Genomic DNA, 16,585 nt, shown 5'->3' on the forward strand with positions numbered 1-16,585 from the left:
AGTAATTTTCTATTCAATTTTAAATGTTTGAAGTTTCTAATTTTAAAATAATTTTCTATTATTTCAATTTAGAAGTTATACGTTTAATTTTTATTGTTTATTTTATGTTACGTTATGAATGTTTGATTAATAAATAACTGGTGAGTATTTGGTACTTAAATAGTATATTATTGACATCTCTTTTTTAAATATTTATTTTTTAATATTTTACTATACTCATAAATTTTATAATCCTACTTTTAATTTAATTTTCATCACCTAATGAATGCTAATAAATTTATTTCAAATGTATTTTAACTAGATAGATAATCTATTTAAAAATAGTATATAATTATGTTAAATAAGTTTCTTTTATAGAAATATATAATATACATAAAATATAATAATTATTTTTCATATTTTTATATCTAAATTAAACTACATTAGTAGTCACTTAACTACGATTTTTGGCTATTGAATTATGAAAACTTACAAAATGATCACTCATTTAGTAATTTTTAAATATTTTACCATACTTATTTTATATTTTATAATTTCTTTACTTGTAGAGTTTAAAATTGTATTTATAATGTAACAAATATTAACTTTTGTAAAAAAAAATTAAACTCTATAAGTAAACAAATATAAAATATAGTGTAGCCTTTAATTTTATGTTATTAGTTAAAAGGAAAGGAATCCTACATTATCTAGGAACAAGTTGTAAACCTATTAATGAGTCTATATATACATATATCTCACATCCCACATTGCTTAAAAAAAAAAGAAATAAGACTTTGGTCTATATAAAGATCTGTCAGCAAAAATAAAATAGTGTTACCACTTTGGGTCTTTGTAAAGGCTTATTTTCGTAAATTTTTAAAAAAATTATCTATTTTTATAATATTTTTAAAAAATGATATTTTTTTTAGAATTTAATTTGAGCACAAACAAAAGTGCGCTCACATCAGCGCATTTTTCTAAAATTCTTCCTTAAAATGCTTTCATGTAGGTATATTTTGATTTTTTTTAGCCCATTATGGTAAATAAAGTTTATAGGCTTTTTTTAGTAAAATATTCATTATCTTGTTTAATTTAAAATCACAAAATTGCTCCTCAAATATATAACTATTATCGTTATCACTTGTTACTATTTTTTTCTATATCAGGGAGGTTAATGAGATTAATTGGGATACAACTTAGGCTTTTATGTTTATAAATAATGTTATTATATGATTTTTTTTGTTCGTATCGTTTGTACTAATTGAATTTTTTCTCTTTTATAATTTATTTTAATGAAATAATTTTGAATGTCAAATCTAAAATTGGTCATGAAATAGATTTAGATATAAAGTATGTTCTTTTGCTTGTTAATGAGTATTGATCTAATGTACTAATCATCAAATCATTACTTAGAACTTGTTAACTGAAATTTCTTAAAAAATTTGATCTAGTAACTTAAATAAAAAATTTAAAATAATTTAATAATTTAAAATTTAATCATATATATTTTGAAAGTTTTTGAAGATAGGAATAAAATGTAAACTTAGATAACCTGGGTGTGTATATTTTAAAAATTAAAATTAAAAGTCAACGTAAATATAATTAAGGGGTAGATGTAAACCCGATTCAACGTCTGATCCATAGGTTGTAAAATGAAAAGTGAAAACCGTTGTCGATGATCAGTTGTCAAAGGAAGAGAGGGTCTGACTCGCAAAAAGTGGGGAGGATGAAAGTAGCCATGGTGGGGTACCTAACAAACCTACACGTGCACGCGATATCACCGTCATCATCATCATCTTCACTCTATTCCCACTTCCACTTTAACCTTCCCTTTTTTTTTTTGTTAGCCCTCTGCTGTTTTCGATACTAAATAGCTTCTCCGGCGAAAAACAATATCAACTTAACCATTTTGACTTTTAGGAACAGAGCTAAGATTCTTGTCAGGTTCCAAAAAAACAAAGTCAAAAGGGAAAAAGAGAGAGAAAAAAAAAAGGTAATGGTTTTTTTCCTTGTATTTGTAGTTGTTGCTGTTTGGTTGGAAAGAAAATTTGTTTTTTTTTTTTTTTAAATCCTGAGAAAGTGAACAGGTAAAGTGGTGTTATCAGTTTGGTTAATTTAGTTCTACAAATGGGAATGGGGAAAGTGAAGGAATGATGTTGGAGTCTCTCAGCCAAAAACCCAAATCAATTAAAATAATAATAAATATTGAGAGTGTTTGGTTCTCTCAGCCATTAATAACAGATAGTAGCTGTGGAGTTTTAATCTTTCGATAATTACAACTCACTCATTTCTTCATTAATTTACAATATTCCTCTGTTTTAAAACCCCCCAAACCTTCTTCAAACTTGGGGTTTTTTTAAGCTTTGCTTTTAAAGCTTCTAAATGAAAAGATTGTTTCTTTATTATTTGCTTTGCTTCCTTTGAAGAGTGAAGACCCCAAAACTCCATAGGTTCTCCCTTTTCTCTAACCTTTATGCAGTGAAATATTGATGAAATTTTTATGTTCTGAATCATAAAGGTACAGCTACTATCATTTATTTTAATATATTTTCTTGAATGATTGTTTCTCTCTTTTGGGTTTTTGTATTTGTTGGGATCTGTTTCAGATCTCTGATATTCTCTCCTTTTGTTTTTTACTGCATCTTTTTCATCTATTTGATTTAAATCAATCTGTGATTTTTTTTCCTCTATAAATAATTGCTGTGGATTAGATCTAGTTAAAGGTATAAACACAACAGATGGCAGCTTTTGTTGGAAAAAAAAAAGGGGAAAAGGGTTCCTTTTGGGGTTTGAAAATCAATTTTAAACTTCATGTAAGCTTTTCAAAAAAGTTAAAAACTTTTCTCTCGTCTTTTTGTACATAAAACAGAAGATTCCCCATAGTGAAAAGGAAGGTTTTTTTTATCATGGAGCAATCTCTTGGTAACTATTTTTGTTGTATATAATTGGATAATTAGATTTTTGGTTTAGGAAAATTACTGTGGTTTGGATATTTAGGGCTCTGTTTTTGGTGCCTATAATTGGATAATTGTTGGTTTCTTCAAGCTAATAAATGAGCTTGGACTTAGGTTCTACTAATCTGGTTTAGATTACTTCAATCTCTGTTATCATATTGCCTTTGTTTCTTTTTAATGGATTTCTGTTTTAATCTTTGAATATCAGTTAGTTTTAGGGTTAAGACTGCTTGGTTCTTACAGATGTATTTCTTTTTCGATTTTCATGTATTTCAGTGTTTGAAAGCATTCATGAAAAAATAAAGGATGGTTTTCTTTGTCAGTAATTTAGCTGGAGAATATTTATGACATGGTGGTTTCAATTGATCCTATCAGCTGCTTCGTCTTAGCGAGTTTTTCATCGAACAATTTTATTTTTAATGTCTGCTGGTAGCTGTTTCTGTTTTCTCTTTGTAGGAAACTTCAAGTTCGTTACTGACCTAACTTGTCCTGCATTTCATGTGCAGAGTAGCTCTCCAACGCCTTTGGTGTATGGCTGAAGACATTGTGATCCGAGGCCAAAAACTATTTGAAACATGAAACTTGGTAATAACCCCATCTCTATTTTCGTTCTCTTTCATCTCTGCCTCTCTGTCTGTCTCTCCCGTACATATTTTCATCTTTCAGATGTTATTCTGCCAACTATATTTAGTCATTTATATACGAAGAATTCGGTGTTTATAGGATGTTTTTATGATCTTGCAGATAATGAACAAGTGATTTGCCATTCAACTATAGGCTACAAGAATGATTCGAAGCCTTATTCCTTCTTAGTTGACACTAAGCCTTTTGAGAACAAAGAAAAGTCTTCAGATGCTACTGAACTGAGCACAGATGATACTGTGAAGGAAAATCAGAATGGGGTCATGCATGATATAAAGAGCGATGAACTGGATTCAGATTTCTCAATATATTCGGAGAATACACGAGATGAATGGACAGCTTCTGAACTTGATTGTTCCAACAGTGTACACGACTTTTCTAATGGTAATGAAAAGGAGGTCCGAGATATTGTGACATTTAACTCTCATTCTTCAAAGAATATGGATTCATTTCAGGACTCGGTTTTTTATTTGGACAAAAGTGTAATGGATTGTGAATTGCCTGAATTGGTAGTTTGTTATAAAGAGAGTACATATCATGTTGTCAAGGACATTTGTATTGATGAGGGAGTTCCGACACAAGACATGTTCTTGTTTGAAAGCAGTGTGGACGAGAAGAGCGAGTGCAACTTTTCGTATCCCAAAAAGGATCAAGATAATGAACTGATGAAAGAAATGTCGGAGACTGATATACCCATGCAAAACATTTCCTTTTCTCCGGAAGAAAATCAATCTGGGAAGGATATTGACAACGACTGTGGCTCTAACAAAAAACTCAACGCTGATACATATATGCAAGATATTGCCTTATCTCTAGAAGAAAACAAGTCTAACAAGGGAATTCCGAATGAATGGGATCCTAGGGATTTGCTGGTGACAAGGGACATGAAGGATGATGCAATGGAAATGATGTCAAATGAGGGCTCCAAAGAGTTGTTTATCCTAGGAGACATACTTTCATTTCCTGAATTGACCACACTGAAATCTGAAGCCATGTCTCCTGATTTCAAAAGTGACAGAAATGAACAACAGTCCTTTGAGGTAAAAAGATCTAGTTCAAAGTTAATAAAATATCAATTTACCATATCGAAACTCCTTGTAATAACATTATGGATTCACTGTATACGCAGAACTCAAGTAAAAAGGAAGTGATAGTGGCTTCTGAGGTTGAAGATTCAAACAACCTAATTCTTTCTGCTCCTGCTTTGGCCTCCACAGCCGAAGGATCGGACAGTGGGAAAGGGGAAGCTACCCCAATCAGTCCTGCTCCGGCCTCTGCTTCTTTGGAAGCAACTAGCAGTGGCCTTGTCAATGAAACTGGAAGCATCACATTTGACTCCAGATCTTCTGCACCAACAAGCGGCAAAGGTTCTAGCGAGCCTCTCGAGACTGGAAGAACATCCAAACTTGAAGAGACAGCTGATCAACCTTTTTCAAGCAATCTTCAAAGCGGAAACGGGGAGTCTAGTTTCTCTGCTGCAGGGCCCTTAACAGGTCTAATAAGCTACTCTGGACCGATAACATATTCAGGCAATCTCTCTCTTAGATCAGATAGCAGCACGACAAGCACTCGTTCCTTTGCCTTTCCGATGTAATTTACTGCCAAACCATTTTGTTACTTGCACTTGTTCTATCGTATTCATAACCAACCATTAGCTGTTTATTCTCTGTTTTCCTCCATATACAGATTGCAGTCCGAATGGAATAGTAGTCCGGTAAGAATGGCAAAAGCTGACCAGAGACAGTATCGGAGGCATCGGGGATGGAGGCAGGGCTTTCTTTGCTGTAGATTCTGAAAAAAAGTTCTATATTATGCATAGGTTATACAAATTTATTTTTTTTGCATATCAAATACAACATCCCCTTCTTCCCTCGCTTGGCGTGTAATAATGTGCAGTAGGTTTAGAGTGTCTTCTTGGTGCTTAAGAGTTTTTATCATGCAAATTGAGCTGTAAGCAAAGCAATATGCTGTAATTTTCATGTATCATTGTAGTATTTTCTTTTTCGTTTTCACGTTCTTGCTCATAATATCAACTTATACCAGATAAAGAGAGATCATTCTTCTTTGTCGTTTTTCTACTGTTGTTACGATTTTTGTTTTCCGATCAATTGAATTAAGGATAAATTTCAGTTCATTTCTTTAGTACATTTTTTTACATGAAAAATCTCCTTTAATAACTTAGCAAACAACTGCATCCTTGTCCAAAATATGAGTTTAGAGTAGAAGAAAATTGAAAAGTAGGAAAACAGGAAGGGTAAAAAAATATAAAATTTCTTTCCTAGGTGTACTTGGGAAAAGGAAAAGGAAATTACTTTTTTCTTTCTATCTATTATTCTATTTTGTTTGATAAGAGTTGAAAAATGAAGAGTTCTTTCATTTTATTTCTTCTTGGAAGTATTGATTAAGATGGAAAAAGATCATCCCTTCCATTTTTTCTTTCAACTAAGTTTACTTAAAAATATATTTTCTTTCCATTTTTCCACTCATTCCTTCATTTTTCTACTTTTCCACCCAACTAGCAATTGCAGAATTTGCATTCCAAGAATCACGCTTAATCCATCGAGGTCTTGATTCGATCTGTCTATCTGTGGAGGCCGGTTAAGTGAGCTCCCTTTTAAGTAACTTTAACCAAGTAAGTTTTTTTTTTTTTTTTGTTCCAATAGTGTAAATTCCTTATCGGAGTTAATTTATTAGATTTTAAAGTTTGACTCAACAATTTCAGCAAGACTGAAATGTTACCCAAAGAGTTAGTGCATTAGCAAATTCATAGGCTTCGACTCTTGTAACCTTTATGCATAAACAAAAGGTTATACATTTATTCAAATAATGTGTAATGGCTCTCTTTATTTACAACAGCTATAAGCAACAAGCAAAGATTGTAGCAGTCTTGTAAAGTTTGCACCTTGTGATTGTCATTACTCATTGTGAACGAGAATGAGTGAATCCCGTATATTCTCCACCTCAAATCAAACTTTCCGAGTGAAGTATTATTTTAGATTTTCTTACTTCATCCTTCATCATCTTTACATTTACTCTCCTTTCTCCTTCCTTCAGCTTTTTTTTTTTTTTTGAAGATTTCCATTAATGGTACAAGTATTTGAAAGCAATTAGATTGCTAACTCGATACTCCATAGCTAATTTTCTTTTTTGCGAGATGGTAAGAGCCTCAATCAAAGCTTAAAGCTCTATATCCTCCCACAACCTAGTTATTAAAATCTCAATTTGAAAATTATGATTTAGTGTAAAATATTTGAATTTAGATTTAAAAATTCAAATTCTTTGAATAACAAATAAAAAAATTGGACTTTAATACAGGTAAATCCAAGTCCAATTTTATAATACTTAAATTTCAGATTTTAAAATTTATTTTAAAACTTAAAATTTTTAAATCCAATATTGATTAAAAAATAACAACTTTTTGTTCTCTCTTCTTTTATAATACCTTCAAAATCCAAATAATAAATAATTAATTTTACTTATAATATATCATCAACTAAGTTCAATATTTTCAAAACCGGATCATTGGACGAACTAGTTAGACTACTTATTCCCGATTCAACCGGTTTGACTGGTCCAATCTATTCAACCATAAGCCAACCAATCTTTCCCTTTATTCCATTGGTATCCAATCAATTCCCAACCCGATTTTGAAAACAATGATGAATATTTATGCATTTAATTTAATACAACATAAAATATTCAAAATTTTCATAATTTTAATTTATAAACCCCGGCTTTTAATTTATACCTAAGTAAATCCACTTAGTTAAGTACAAATCAAATCATATGTTTTATTCATGCATAAACAAAATATAAATGACTTATATAGATAATATGATAATGTTGAGAGTTATTTTTAATATTTTAACCTTCAAAATTATAAAAATATAAAAATGGAAAGTTACATCCTAATAATGAAAGTATAATTAAAATTAAAAACCTCTTTGAAAGAATATCTGAAGCAAAACAATTTTTATCCTAAACTGTTTATAACAAAATGAAAAATAGTATTTTTTCATTCAAAATCAAAGTTTTAGAACTAATCTGGTGGTTCAACCAGTTAAGTTATTGATCTGTCGATATGATCAATTCGACTAGTTTATTCCGTTCTATTAAATAAATATGAAAAATTCATAAAAAAATTCTAGTTTAATTGGAAAAACCACTCAATTCACCGATTTTTTTCAGATTTAGTAGGTCCAATACTAGTTATCGAGTCAACCGTTTTAATGTCTTTCTTCAAACCATTACCTCAATTGCAGATTCAAACAACAATATTCAAAATCCTTCTAAATAACTAAATTAAAAGAATATTTTTAAAATTTAGAATTAGTTGAAATTCAAATCTAAATTTAAATTAATTTAAAATTTAAATATTTTAATTCTCAAATAAAAATTTAAAAACTAAATCCAAATCCAAATTTAGGTAAAAGTTTCATGTAAATTTTCTTAAATCTTCAAAAGAAATGAAATATATATATTAATTAAAGGAAAAACCATGGGTGAAAAAGTCTGTTTAAGTAGTTGCCAATGTTGGTCAAACACACCCTTTTTGGTCCTTTACGTCCATCTCTTCAATGGACTCTCTCATGGATTTACTACACATGCACGTGTCGTCTTTGAAAAACGAAATGGTGGAATTAAATGCATTTGACTGCTTTGGGTTGGGTATGTTTGTTCTTCCAATGTGCCCTTCGATAAAGTTTGTACGGAAAAAATCTTCAATCTTCACCTTTTTTTTCTTTCAATTTTGCTTTTTTCTCAGAAGACAAACAGAAACAAGAAAATTCCCACTTCCAATCTTCTTTGCTGTCAACCACCAAAACCCCAGGAAAGTTGTTATTTTAGAATCTGAATTATGAATAAACATATGAGCTGGCCTGCAACCCTTTTCTTTAACTAAGGAATGGATTAAATCATAATCAAAGATCAAATGCTTACTTCGTTTCTCTATTAAGACAACATGAAATCTATATTTATGCAATCAAAAGCTCATAAATTCACTAACATTACCAACATAATGGGTGCTTTTGATGCAGATATGTCTTAGACTTTGTTATAATAAAACAGAACCTAGGGTCCTACTCATACCATATTATTCCTGACATGAAAAAAAAAAAAATAACAAACTCAAATGGTTTGAAGCCTTTCTAAAAAAAGTAAATAAAAATTTAAGTTTTTCAATGGAAGTGTTCTGGGACACTGCATCTTTGTGCTTTGTGTCTGTTCCCTTTCCTCTTTGTTTGATGGGGGCTTTGCTTGATATAAAAGCAACCCACTTTGAGAAAATTAGAAAGTTGTAGCCATACAAGAAAAGAACAGAAAATCTTCAGAGAATTGCAGTGATATGGAGTTGATAGTGTCCATTACTGTGCTGTGCTTTACCTTCTTAGCACTGCAAACACCTTGTACTTCCCTGCAAATCAAACTACAATCATCAGATGAACAAGGTAAAACTGTATAAAAAAAGGGTCCCTCTTATCTTTTTATTTTCTAGGCTTATTTTTTTCATTATTTATTGAGTTTAAATGCTTTATATCATGAGCAGCAAAAGGAGTTCATCTTTCTCAGTACCCAACATTGCCAAGGAAGCTCAGATTCACTGAGGAAGCTGTAGCAGTAAGAATCTATCCACAAAACATATACGATCTTTAAGTAGTAGTACCAAAATGACAATCTCCGTAAAGACTCATTTGCCTTTTTATTTTTGAAACTACAGTTTAAGGGAAATGAAGCTCATCATTCAATTAGAAACACCAAGCAGAAGGAAAATGCTTCAGGTAACATATCTAAAGTAACAAGCATCCATCTGTTCAGTTGCATTTTCTACTAAAACTATAACATGAAGCTTAGTCCCCGTTCAAACTCTGTCTTAAAATAATATAAGCAACCTTATTGGACAGGCAAGGCATACCAGAAAGAGAGAAGTACAGTGCATGCAAGTCGAGGCACAAGGCAAGAATGGATGGAGTCTGGGACTGACATTTCGCAATATTTTACTATGGATTATTCGCACGTAAGAAGACGACGCCCCATACATAACAAGTCATTGCCGGTTGGTCCTTGAAACCTGGGGGGATCCCATCCTTCTTTGATTGGTGCTTTTGATAAGTCCCCATCAACAACAACAGTACAGATAACAATCCTTTTTTAGGATCACAATTTTGTTAACAAAAATATATGTAACACCAATTACTGCTTTTGTAATATAATTAGGGAAATGAGGAACCTGTCTTCTTTTTGTTTCTGTTTGTGGCCGACACTTTTTTTTGAGAAATGGAAAACTTTGAAATCTGATCTCGTTTAAATAAAACTAAGATAGGGAGTTGTTTGGTAATTATCGACTTTTTCTTGATAGTGAAAATGGTGGCTACAAACCCCAACATACCTGCTCTTTTTTCATTAAACAATGTTTGGTAAATATTATTACAAAATCATTGCAGCAATAATTAAAATTTTAATATATATATATATATTAAAAAATAGAAAATCTGAATGTGCAAGTAGACTTGCTCATGGGTTGGGGTTGGACCTGTTCATAACTCATACGAAATTTGTGAGGTTTTAGGTCAAATATTAGACCCAAAAAGAACTTGGATAAAAAAATTAAGCTCGTTTTCAAGGCGGAGCCTAGCCCGACTCATTTTAAGTATTTATATATTATATAATTTAGAAAACATTCAAAACATAAACCTATACTAAATATATAATACTACTCTAATGTAAATATTAAAATAGTATTAAGATGATTATATAAAAATTTTCAATATATAAAAGAATATATAAATTTATTAAATATTAAAATAATATAATATAAATATATTTTTAAAAAGTTAAAAATAATATGGTATGGTCTAAAATGACATTGAGTTAATCTTTTGCAAATATAGGTAGGTTTGGACAAAATTTTAGACCCATATTTTGGCTTGGGTCGAGTTGGGCTTGGGCAAGCATAAATCATGTTAATATCATGCTTAGGCCCGACCCGAGCCATGAGCACCTCTAGTCGTGCTACTCACCCAAACTCGAAGATTAATCCAGAATTTGGGAGGGTTTGAGCAAAAAAATTAGGGCCAAATAATGGGCTTGTACAAAAAAAATTAGGCTCATTTAAAATATAGTCAGGCACGAGAGTTGAACATCGAAGGCTTGAGCCTAACTCAACCCCACTCATTTTTGTAAGTTTGTAATGTTTTATATTATGCTATTTTTATATATTATTTAATTTATGCCACATAAAAATTAAACTTATAGTAATTAGTAGTATATAATACAATTATAATGTAAACATTAAGAAATGTTAAGGTGAGTATATATAAAATTTTAATAAATAAAAAATATTAAACTAGAAATAATATAAATATATTTTAAAAATTTTAAGAAATAATATAGTAGCCTAAAATGAGATTAGGTTAACTATTTATAAATATGGACAGGTTTAGACAAGATTTTAAGCTCATGTTTCAAGTCTGGCCAGGTTTGAGTAAGCACAAAGTGTGTTAAGATTATGCCTAGGCTTGGCTAATGTTAATTAGTTTGCCACTATAATATTAAAATTAATTAAATAAATTATTGAAAATTCAATATTTAATTTTAAATATCAAAACATAAAAATCAATTAAATAAATTATTGAATTTTTTTACTCATTAATAATATAACTAGTTTGTTACTATAATATTGAAATTAATTAGTTTAATTAATTTAATCTCCTTCTAAATCTTAAAATTGTATTTTATGTTTCTAGATTATCCTTAATGAAATCAACTCAAATAAGTAGTATTTGATAAATTGTCTACAAAACTTTAATTTCTTTTGAAAAGTTCCTTGCAACAATTAATTAAATGAATCACTTGTTCTTCATTTGGGTAAAAAAGCGATGAAAAAATTCTAAGTTTTGTTTGGCATGTAAGAAAATTTAATTAATTAAATTAAGGTCGGTTTGTTTGCCTGTAAAAGGTTTTATGAAAAACATTTTCATTGCTTTCCCATGTTTCTTTGGTGGAAAATGAATTCCCACCGTAAGTTGTTATCCAAAACACAAGAAAAGGAGAGGTTTTTTTTGGGCAAATGTCTTACCATTTTCTATTCGGTAAGACATTTTAACGACATTCATCTTCCTCTTTCGAAGGTAAGAATGAAAAAATGAAATATTTGTAATATATTTTACACAATTTTATCTTGTTTTTCTATTTAGTCCCATTAAGTTTCTCACTTTCTTGTTTTCTTCTTCTTCGATTCCATCTCTGTGCTAGAAAAGCAGTAGTTTTGTTGACAAAAAAAAAAAAAAAAGCCCTAGCCATTTCTAGTCTTTTCAGAAATGGAACTCTCAACAATTGGGTGATTTTCCTATTCAATTTCTTTGTGCATTTCCCTTCAACGATTTTTCACTTCAAGTGAAATCAGTCGATTCAAGTTCGAAACTCAATTGTCAAAATGGACGGTGAGACGATTCACTATGGGAAGTAATAAGAAATTGAGAACCATTTTGAAATTATATGATTTGTTTGCTTGCTTCTAATTTATTTTTTTATTTTAGTTGTTTCTAGTTCTGCTTGTGATAATTAGGTAATGAAATGGTAAGGATTACTCTATTGAAAGGGCGGAAGCAACTCTGTAGTTTGTATTCCCTTAAGGTAGTTTGGACATGAACATTGCTTAGTCATTGTTATTGTTTTAATTTTGAAAAAGGAATTAATGTTTTTTAGGTGTTGTGGCTTTCGTGCTTCTTCCTGTGTGTTTGCATTGGTGATTTGTTGAGTTGGTTCTTTCTTGTTAGCTATATGGCTATTATGAGTAGTGCCATTATTGAGTTCATTGGTAGTGGTATTATGGTTCTTGTTGCAACTTGTGTAGTATATGAACCTCTATTTTGATAAAAAAAAAAAAAAAATCTCTTCTACCTTCAAAAAAAAAAAATGAAAGAAGCTTAGGTGTCCTAGAATTATATATTAATATAATAAGGTCATTAAAAGAGACATTAATGATTCATTTGTGCTTTCCTAAGTTTTACTAGTCTTGTGATTTTTTAAGCTTAACTAATCTTGTAGATTGATGTATTTCCTTATTATATAAGATGGATACATCTTAGATTAGATTTATCAAAGACAAATTTTGATTCTTCTATTGCTTATTTAAATGTTTAGTTGACTTTGTCTTCAACATCACTTTTACATTGGTGATTCATTTTTGTTTTGCTGCACAGGTATGTAAATTGGACTGCATCTGTGTTGGCTTGATTTGAGTTCTAGGAACTTGTTGGGAGTTGTGCCACATGTAGAGTTCATCTAATAGTTTTACCCATTGATGTGGGTCTGGTTAATGTTTCTGAATGATAATAATGTGTCTTTTTTTAATTCCTTGTGACATTCTGTTTCTTAGTTTTCTCAATAAATCTAACCCTGATACTTGTTAATATTGATATTAATTCCATTGATTACATTAGTTTTTGAGGTTTTGAGTTTGGTGGAGATTATTATAATTCCTGTTCACATGGAATGTGTGAAGGCTGAGTTCTTCATCGAAGTTCAAGGTTCTGAAGGAAATGATCCCACTGGCTCCTTTTTTAGAGAAAATTGTCTCCCACTTTATTGGAATAATATGTTGATATCCATGGATGGTGTGTTTCGATGGATTACCTACAATGAAGTTTTCTTTTAGTAGAGGGTTATTGTAATTGAAGCATGTATGTGCACATATTAATTTATGTAATTTAATTCAAATAGAAAATAAAATTATGCTATAAAGAAAATTTCTTTTAAGTGTTTTGAAGGTGGAGCATCATATTTTTAGTTGAAAATGTTGTCAAGCAATAAAAATACTTTACATAAATAAAATTTAAAATGTAGGTTTGTTTTATTAAAAATAATTTTTATAAATAGTTTTAAAAATTTACCAAACAATATAAATCATTTTACATAGATTCATCCAAATATTAGAAAATATAGACAATTATTAAATATGAGTTATTTGAGTTTATTTTAATTTGAAAACATAAAATAAAAAAATTAAATTTAGAAAGAGATTAAATTAATTAATTCTAATATTATAGTAACAAATTGGCTGACATTATTAAGAGATAAAAAATTTCAATAATTTATTTTGATGTTTTGAAAATTTAAATTTTAATATTGATTTTCTTTTTGAAAATTTGGCAAAGGGTAAACAAATACAATTTGAAAATTTTAATGTATTATTTTAGTTTTTATCGCTTTTTACTTAATTCTTAATGTGCTCTTACCCCGATCAATACTTAAAAATGAAATTTTTTGATCGACTAAAATGAAAGCAAACTAGAAGTTTGGTGACCAAAATGAAAGTGTAAACATGTTATGACGTATATAATTAACCGTTACTTGAGATTTAATAATTAAATGACTAAAATGAAAGTGTATTAATCCTAGAAACTGAATGACTCAAATTACCCTTATCTATAATTTCAACTAAATCTTCAACTAATTGCGAGACAAGTAATAATTAAAATATTCATTAAACCTTATATGAGTTAAAACATTTTCTTTTTAGTATTTTACCGTTATATTGAGGTTGTACCCTTAATATGAGTTCAAACTTTGTTATTTAATATTATATTTGATAAAAAAATTTAAAATCATTTGATGAATTCAGATCCTGTCATATGCGTGGGTATACATAAAATTTTAACTTGAATAGTCAATTTTAATTCTACATTATTTTTCAATTATTAGTGTAATATTTTATTAATATAGTAAACATTCAAAATCAAGTTATTATTATTTTATTTCTAGAATGGATTGAAATTAATTGAGCAGTCAATATAGTAACAAAATTATAACCATTTGATGAGTTATCTAATTATGAACATTCTGTTATTTAATTTTTATAGGTAAAAAAATTAACTAAAAACATATTGATACTAATTAAGAAAAACGTACAACATATCGGGGTTTTTTACCGGAATATTATAAAAAATAAAATAAAATACGAAAATGGGTTGTTGCAAAGATTAAGTATTAAAATGGTATATTTTGATGGGTGGATGGTGGTGTATAGGTGGCGCCACCCTCATTTTCTAACACTATACAGTAAATTTTTTTTATTATTTTAGTAGTGGAGGGTGCGAGATAGGCGGCACCACTTTTTCTTTTTTGGTATATTCGGATACAAAAATATGAAAAGGGGGTGGTGCCTATCTGATAAGCGGGACCAGTGACCCCTATTTGATAGGCAGCACTGATTGTGCTTATCTGATAGGCGGCACACCCAGTATATTCCCCCGCTTCCCCACTCCCCCATCTAACTCGTATCAGTTTGGAAAAAAAATTAGCAGAACAAGAGAGGGAGAAGAGAAGAAAGAAAATGTATTTTTTTTTATTGTTATTTTCAAATATAATAGATTATGATATGAAAAAATATTTTGTTAGTATTATATAGTTTGTTTAGTGTTATTTTTATGTTTTATTTTAAAGTTATTTTGTTTATTGTGATTTGTTAGTAAGTTGTGTTTAGATTATTGAGAATGTTATCTTGTAAAATTTTTAATATATTTGATAGTTTTTATGTTAGTAATTATTATAAAGTAATTGTTAGTTCTTGATAAAAACAGGAAAAATAGATAAATCTTGAAAATATTTTTGGCATAGATATTGTTAGAAATTAACTATAATCATTCATTAAATTTTTTAAGTAAGTATTTTTATGCTGTTCGAAATTGTTTTGAGATTTTTCTTGTTAATTTTTTAACAGATTGAGTATTGAAGATGGAAAATTAGTTTTTCATATGCATTTATTTCGATGGAATCGTCTTGAAAACAACCGTTGGATGTATACTTGAATGTCGGCAACAAATAACAATGAGATTTAATAGAAATGTCTCGTTGGATGGTATGAAGAGAAGGATTAATGCAAAAATTGTTAGACGTTGTGGGAGAAGGATCTCAAAACTTTTCTACAAGTTTCCAATTTCGACAGATCCCATTAAATGGAACTTGTAGTTGACGAAGATGTGTAGACAATAATCCCTCTTTACTGTGGGAATCGGAATGATAAAAATGCACCGATTCACTTATTTGCTGAGTTAGCCAGTATGGAGCAAAATGAAGATCCCATTGCATATGGTGAAGAACACGGAGCTCAAGAACTATGCATGGTGGCTCCAATATCGTGAGTTGATAGTGAATCGACTATACATGAGATCTATATCGTTCTTAATGTTACATTCGATATTGATGTGGTTGGTGATGATGGATACGATAGTAGTGATCTTTGTGATCAAGAGGTCGATAGTGATAGTGATCCTGATGTGGATGAGGTCCCCGATGATATTGATGACGAAGATGTGAATGACAATGGAAATATTAACACGTCTTCAGTCAGGAACCAAATTCGACGTATTGTGATACACAATAATCCTAGCCACACAAGTCACTCATAGACCCCGACGCCGCGTACGTAGCTGAGTTTTTGAAGTACCCTAAAATACTTCATGCTTATCGGCTGGTCGTAAATTCTGATTCTAAAGAGTTGTTTGTTGGCTAGAGATTCGAAAGTAAGGAAGAGTGCGTATTTGCTGTTAAGCTATATAGCATGGATATATCAGTGGACTACAAAGTCGCAGTGTTTAAACCGAAATTATATATTGAGGAGTGTTGGAAGTCGGCGTAAGGCTACAATTGGCGGGTACAAGCTGTACTTATTCAAAATTTGCAATGTGGGAGATACGGAAATTTATTGGGCCTTACATATGCACATCAACACGTATGACATAAGATCATCGAAAACTTGATTCCAAAACTATCTATACGTGTATCATGCTAATGGTGAATGACATACCGACTATTAAAGTTTTGGTACTAATTGCCGAAATGGAGACACAATTCCAGTATTGAGTATCATACCGAAAGGCATGGATAGCTAAATAGATGGCAATAGAGCAATTGTATAGGGATTTCGATGCGTCGTATAATGAGCTACAGAGATGGATAGCCGCTATGCGGGAGTATATACCGGGGACTGTCATTGAGTTACAGAGACG

The 16,585-nt window shown here is 30.1% G+C and overlaps 2 protein-coding genes across 6 annotated transcripts; both read left to right on the forward strand.

Annotated features, from left to right (window-relative positions):
• Nucleotides 1–1,564: 1,564 nt before the first annotated feature.
• Nucleotides 1,565–5,709, forward strand: LOC108454133 (uncharacterized). Of its 5 annotated transcripts, none has more exons than XM_017752467.2 (5): nucleotides 1,565–1,972; nucleotides 3,440–3,518; nucleotides 3,678–4,615; nucleotides 4,705–5,165; nucleotides 5,262–5,709. In XM_017752467.2, the coding sequence occupies exons 2-5, from the start codon at nucleotides 3,509–3,511 to the stop codon at nucleotides 5,368–5,370; spliced, it is 1,518 nt and encodes a 505-aa protein (XP_017607956.1). In that variant the 5' UTR covers nucleotides 1,565–1,972; nucleotides 3,440–3,508; the 3' UTR covers nucleotides 5,371–5,709. The 5 variants fall into 5 exon arrangements, with proteins under 5 accessions (XP_017607956.1, XP_017607955.1, XP_017607957.1 ...); XM_017752466.2 differs by lacking the exon at nucleotides 1,565–1,972 and adding an exon at nucleotides 1,979–2,497; XM_017752468.2 differs by lacking the exon at nucleotides 1,565–1,972 and adding an exon at nucleotides 1,979–2,429.
• A 3,068-nt stretch (nucleotides 5,710–8,777) lies between these two features.
• On the forward strand, nucleotides 8,778–9,912 carry LOC108455400 (protein GOLVEN 6). Its single transcript, XM_017753959.2, has 4 exons — nucleotides 8,778–9,025; nucleotides 9,124–9,194; nucleotides 9,295–9,355; nucleotides 9,479–9,912. The coding sequence occupies exons 1-4, from the start codon at nucleotides 8,923–8,925 to the stop codon at nucleotides 9,640–9,642; spliced, it is 399 nt and encodes a 132-aa protein (XP_017609448.1). The 5' UTR covers nucleotides 8,778–8,922; the 3' UTR covers nucleotides 9,643–9,912.
• Nucleotides 9,913–16,585: the final 6,673 nt, after the last annotated feature.

This window comes from Gossypium arboreum, chromosome 13, assembly GCF_025698485.1.
Source record: "Gossypium arboreum isolate Shixiya-1 chromosome 13, ASM2569848v2, whole genome shotgun sequence".
In the NCBI taxonomy this organism is placed as follows: domain Eukaryota; kingdom Viridiplantae; phylum Streptophyta; class Magnoliopsida; order Malvales; family Malvaceae; genus Gossypium; species Gossypium arboreum.